Source organism: Bison bison, unplaced genomic scaffold, assembly GCF_000754665.1.
Source record: "Bison bison bison isolate TAMUID 2011002044 unplaced genomic scaffold, Bison_UMD1.0 scf7180017864198, whole genome shotgun sequence".
In the NCBI taxonomy this organism is placed as follows: domain Eukaryota; kingdom Metazoa; phylum Chordata; class Mammalia; order Artiodactyla; family Bovidae; genus Bison; species Bison bison.
The window spans coordinates 5,594,428-5,600,096 of NW_011494770.1; the positions used below are offsets into that span (position 1 = coordinate 5,594,428).

The window sequence follows — 5,669 nt, forward strand, 5'->3', positions numbered from 1 at the left end:
AATAGGCTCCAGTTTCATCCACCTCATTAGAACTGATTCAAATGTATTCTTTTTAATGGCTGAGTAATACTCCATTGTGTATATGTACCACAGCTTTCTTATCCATTCATCTGCTGATGGACATCTAGGTTGCTTCCATGTCCTGGCTATTATAAACAGTGCTGCAGTGAACATTGGGGTACACATGTCTCTTTCCCTTCTTTATGTTAATTATGCTTTGAAATTACAAATAAAAAGTTAATGGAGTACCCTATTAAGTCCTCAACTGTAAGGACTTTGGAAAAGCAATATACACAACCTAAACGGGAAATCATTGAAATTTCTTCCTCTATTTTATTTTTTACTTATATTTTATTAGATGCAATATTTTACCAACTATGCATTGTGTTTAATCAATGTCAAGAATAGGTTTAAAAAAAATAGAGACATATGCAAGTACAGTTTTTCATTTTGCAGTATAGATTGCAATTAGTAGATAAATTAATATAATGCTTGAAAATAACTGTAAGAAATAGCTTTGTCAAAATGTAAAGAAGTCTGGTCATCCAATAATGTGATCAGATCAGATTATTTTTATTGTTATAAAATTTACCATTGGTTGTTATCATTTGCTTACTCATAAGGTCCATTGCCTAAATCGGTTCTTAGAGAAACGTCTGCCTTTCAGAAGCAATAGGTAACATTTTCATCCTTTTCCAGGATATGGAAAAATGAAATAAACAGTACAAATACTTTCAGAGTTTTACCTCATCCTTCTTTTGTTTACACGGCTAAATTCCACCCAGTTGTAAGAGAGCTGGTGGTGACAGGATGCTATGATTCTGTGATACGCATATGGGAAGTTGATATGAGACAGGATCCTGCCGTATTGATCCGACAGTTTGACACTCACAAGAGTTTCATCAACTCTCTATGTTTTGATATTGAAGGTACGTCTGAAATTATATTCAAATTGAAGGCTAGTTACGTGAAGAATTTTTTAAAAATTCTGTTTCACTAGGATAATAATTATTTCAGCTTGAGAGGGACTTTGTGTATTAGATAAAATTAAATATGTTTGTGCATATTTAGATTGTTTGTGCAGATCATATGATAGACCTGGTCATAAATTTGGCACGGCAGTAGTTGTTAGTTAATTTTAAAGTCAGTATATTTCCAAGCATTTTGATTCAACTAATCTTTGCTGTAACAACCAGTCCTGTTCCAAATTTATGAATATATTTCATTGGATTGGTGATTGTTCCCTTAGTAGTTTTCTTAAAGGACTCTTTTCTGTAAATGATAAAATTGAGGAAGATAGGGGGAAAGATCCCAGAACAATGTTGAAAATATGTATTTTAAATGTGGCAACAAGATTTTTTTAAGTATATAAACACATGTTTATGGAAGAGAAATTTGCAATTATTTAAGATTTAATCTTAGAATACAAGTATTATAAATGGTGTTTTAAGGATATAAAATATAATTATTTTATCAGCTGAAAGACTAAAATTTGTTGTATCTATTAAATAGTCAACTTTTCTGTTATTTCAGACATTAGGTTTGTATAGCTGTAAACAATTAGTATGGGATCGTGTCAAAATAATAATATTTCTAATGTATTCAGTTCAACCATAAGGATGTTTATAAGCAGGAACCCCTTCAGGAAAGGTCAACCAAGGATAGAAAAACATCTGAAAACTCTTGTCATAGAAAAAGTAGCTCAGATTGTGAAAGGGAGATGAATGATTTCTTCAGGTATTTGGTTAAGGTGCGAAAAAAGTGAAGTCCTTCTGTGTTGCTCCAGTAGGTAGAAATAGAGCCAAAGCTACAGAAAACAGATTTTTCTTTGCTTAGAATTAGAAAGAACATTCTCACATGCAGAGCATTTCAACAGTTGAATAAGCTAAAGTGAAAGTGAAATCTCTCAGTCGAGTCCGACTCTGTGACCACATGGATTATAGCCTATCAGGCTCCTCCATCCATGGGATTTTCCAGGCAAGAGTACTGGAGTGGGGTGCCATTTCCTTCTCCATGAATATGCTAAATGTTAATACTTTTGTGTAAAATATTGCATTCACAGTTGCTGAACAGCCATCTGTTCATATGGATTCTAAAATATGCCTAATTGTTTATGAAGTTAAATCTGATGGCCTTTGAAGTCCCATTAACTGTAGGATGGTTTGACTTTCAGAATTGATGTTAAACTGAAACACCTGTTACTTATTATTTTATTCATTCCCTAATCATTTATTGAGTTCCTACCAGGTCTCAGGTATTATTCTAACAGTATATACTAGAGCATAGGTGTTTCTCCAGGAATGTGAAATGGGTTATATAGGTTAATAAAAGTGAGCAGTACAGATCATATTGGAAAATTAAAATTGTTTTGCTTTGGAATTTGAGCCATGTACACATGAATTGAGATGCTCATTTCATTTTGTTTTCAAATTCAGGTAGGTGACAAAAAAATAAATCACAAGTAACTCAAAAAGGTGAAGAAAATTGGGATCTGATTGTTTGCCATTTGGGCTTTTTTTAAACTACAGTACCTTTTAATAGCACTTCAGTTTTTTGTCTTATTGGGATATGTTTGCCCAATTTCATAATAGTTGAAACAACTTCTGTGTAACATTTTTACCTAAATAATTTTTTTTGAATAGGTCATCACATGTATTCAGGAGACTGCACAGGGGTGATTGTTGTTTGGAACACGTATGTCAAAGTCAACGATGCACAACACTCAGTGCGTCACTGGAGCATAAACAAGGTAGAGTTTCACCTCATACTTGGGGATTTATTTGAAAAAATTGGGAAAAATCACATGACTTAGAAGATGCAGGACATGCTGTTCACTCCTCTCAAAGGAATTAAGTTTTTCTCAGTCCCTCAAAAGTCAGTTATCATGTCTTCCTGATAGTTAATTGATAACATAGTGACTTAATGAACATTTTCTTCATTTTGGTTGGGCTTTCCTTTCACATTTTTGAGCCTTAAGTTGCACTCTGGTATTCAGGGATCCATTGGTAAAATTTATGCAAAATGAGGTATATGTTATGTTATCATCTATACATAACAACTTATATTTTTTGCTATTCATATTCTTTTTTTTCTTGTCCAGTAGCATCACTAGAAGCACCATGCTCAAGGTTTTGTTAACAGTGTTATCTCTCAAAATTATGTGATCAAGATTATGTATTAATAAATATGAGGAGGTCTGTCATTTAATCACAGTAATTGTTTCATTTGAAATATACTAAATTGGCCAAAACAAATGAATAATCTCATTTTTTAAGTAGAGTGTTTTTAAGATGGCTTGTATACCATGCAGCTTTGTTGGTGTATATTTAGTATGTTTTAGTTAAAAATACGAAACAAGTCATTAAACTTGTTTATATATATAAACATTGTCATATATATAAAAACGCTATACCTGTGTTCTTTGGTTTTCTTGTTCTTCATAACAGATTGTAGCAGTTGTCCCTGTTTGAAAAAAGACACATGAAAAAGAATTTCCATCAACTTTAGTTAAATCTGTTGAGTCTGTCATATCAATTTAAAAACTAGTCTATTCTATTTTTAGTCATTCTTATCTAGTCTGTCAGATTAATGAATGATGACTTGAAACTCATGTTGTAGCAATTTCATACACTTTGCAAAGAACTTTCTAATTACTTATATATTGATAAGTGATTGGCAAGGTTCCAAAGGCAACATTTCTAGTCATTTGATTCTGCAATACAGAGTCTACTATTTATATTAAAAATCATGTGTTTTCTTTCCCTCTGTGCAGTAACCAAAAGGCAAGTATACCTTGAAAATCTGCCACCTGGTGGTTACTTGAGACAGTCAAATATTAAAAAGTGAGGAAATGAGGAATGGGATGTCCTTTTAACAGCTTATGCCTGGGACAGATGGAGACTGCGATTTCTTACTTGGCTGTCTTCCACCAGTGGAGTGGGGGATGCTGGCTTATGCTCATTTGTCCCTTAAGATGAAACATGCATGCTGCTTGTCACATACTCCTTGGTGTCGAGCGTGGTCTTTAACACCAGACCTTGAGCATGAATATGATAAAAATATGAAGGAAATCATTAACAGATGCTACAAACACTAAATCTGCCAACTCTCTTCTCGAATTTATTCGTGACACCTGTTATGCAGCCTTGTTTTTGATTTTGCACATTTGCATCTGTGTAAGTGTTGCTCCAATTGCTCAAAACTTCATCAGTGCATCTTCACCTCCACATCATTGTAGTTGGGCTCAGTAAAATCCCCATCTGTGGTGTCAGTGTTTGACTTTATTCTGGAACTTGTAAAAAAGTAGTTGACAGCAGGTTTCAGCACCAAACAGCAGAACCAGAGATTCTACTGCTGATATTAGGATTATAGCAGTTTGTACCCCACTTGTATTGGTGCCAACCCACCTCTGAAGAGGAGACCCTCTAGGAGAAGTGAGCAAAATAATAAGGGGACCTCGAGGGAGAAGAATGCTATTCAAAATTCTGACTGCAGGGTAAAGCAGACCTTCTCTTGACTCTTCAGACTTTAAACAGTTTTGTATTTGCAGTTGTTTTCTTTCTCCTGATAATCCAAATAAGAAGGATTTTGGAAATTGTCCTTATTTATATATGGCTTGTTCAGGCAGATTCTCCTTCTGTGTTTGTCTTTCTTGACATCAGTAGTAAGGTCTACTTACAGACTTCTTCTGTAACCTGAAGATTTAGCTGCTTTAAGTATCCAGAAAAACCTGAAAATTACAATCTAAATTGTTTCATAATAAGATGCTAATAACTTATCTTTTTCAGGACAAGTGGAGGTAAATGTATGAAGAAATAATCTGAAACTGAAATAGAACTGAGAGCTAATTCTGTACTTAATTTTGAACTTAGAAATTGAGATTTCTTATATGATGATAAACAGACAATGTAGTAATAAAAGATGTGTTTGCAGAAAGTGCTTCTTCTCTGAGATTATACTACAAAAACACTAATTAAATATAGTGTTACTTAGCAGCCCAAAACTACATTTTATCAGCTTTATTTTCATCCTTAACTTGAACTTACTTGGAATAATTTTGCTAACAATTTTAAAACATCTTGCACTGTGCAATTAAAAACGACCTCTTAAAATTAAATTTGTGCACTTAAAAGGGCTTAACTTTAGACAAAATTTGTAGTTGTGATATTACATAATCTTTTTAAACTCATTTTAGGAAATTAAAGAGAGTGAGTTTAAGGGAATCCCGATAAGTTACTTGGAGGTTCATCCCAATGGAAAACGTTTATTAATTCATACCAAAGACAGTACTTTGAGAATTATGGATCTCCGAATGTAAGTATATTTCAGTACTTGCAGGTTAAACACTCATAGAGTAAGTAATGATTTAATTCATATTTATACAATGCAGCTGTGGTTCTCAACTAGAGAATTTTGTCCCTCAGGGGACCTCTGGCAGAGTCTAGAGACACTTAAATGTTTATTCTAGTATCTAGTGGATTGTTACTCAGTCACTCAGTAGTGTCTGACTCTTTGCGACCCGAGGGACTGTGGCCTGCCAGGCTTCTCTGCCCCTGGAATTATCCCAGCAGGACTGATGGAGTGGGTTGTCATTGCCTCCTCCAGAGGATCTTCCCTACCCAAGGATTGAACCCATGTCTCCTGCTACTCCTGCATTGGCAGGGGGGTTC

General features: G+C 34.2%; 1 protein-coding gene across 1 annotated transcript in view; it reads left to right on the forward strand.

Moving 5' to 3' along the window:
• AHI1 (Abelson helper integration site 1) overlaps positions 1-5,669 on the forward strand; it is a 218,121-nt gene that overhangs the window by 62,714 nt on the left and 149,738 nt on the right. The window contains exons 14-16 of the mRNA XM_010844305.1: positions 700-929; positions 2,643-2,749; positions 5,195-5,313. Of these exons, the coding sequence (XP_010842607.1) occupies positions 700-929; positions 2,643-2,749; positions 5,195-5,313 (456 nt within the window). The remainder of the gene's footprint in view (positions 1-699; positions 930-2,642; positions 2,750-5,194; positions 5,314-5,669) is intronic.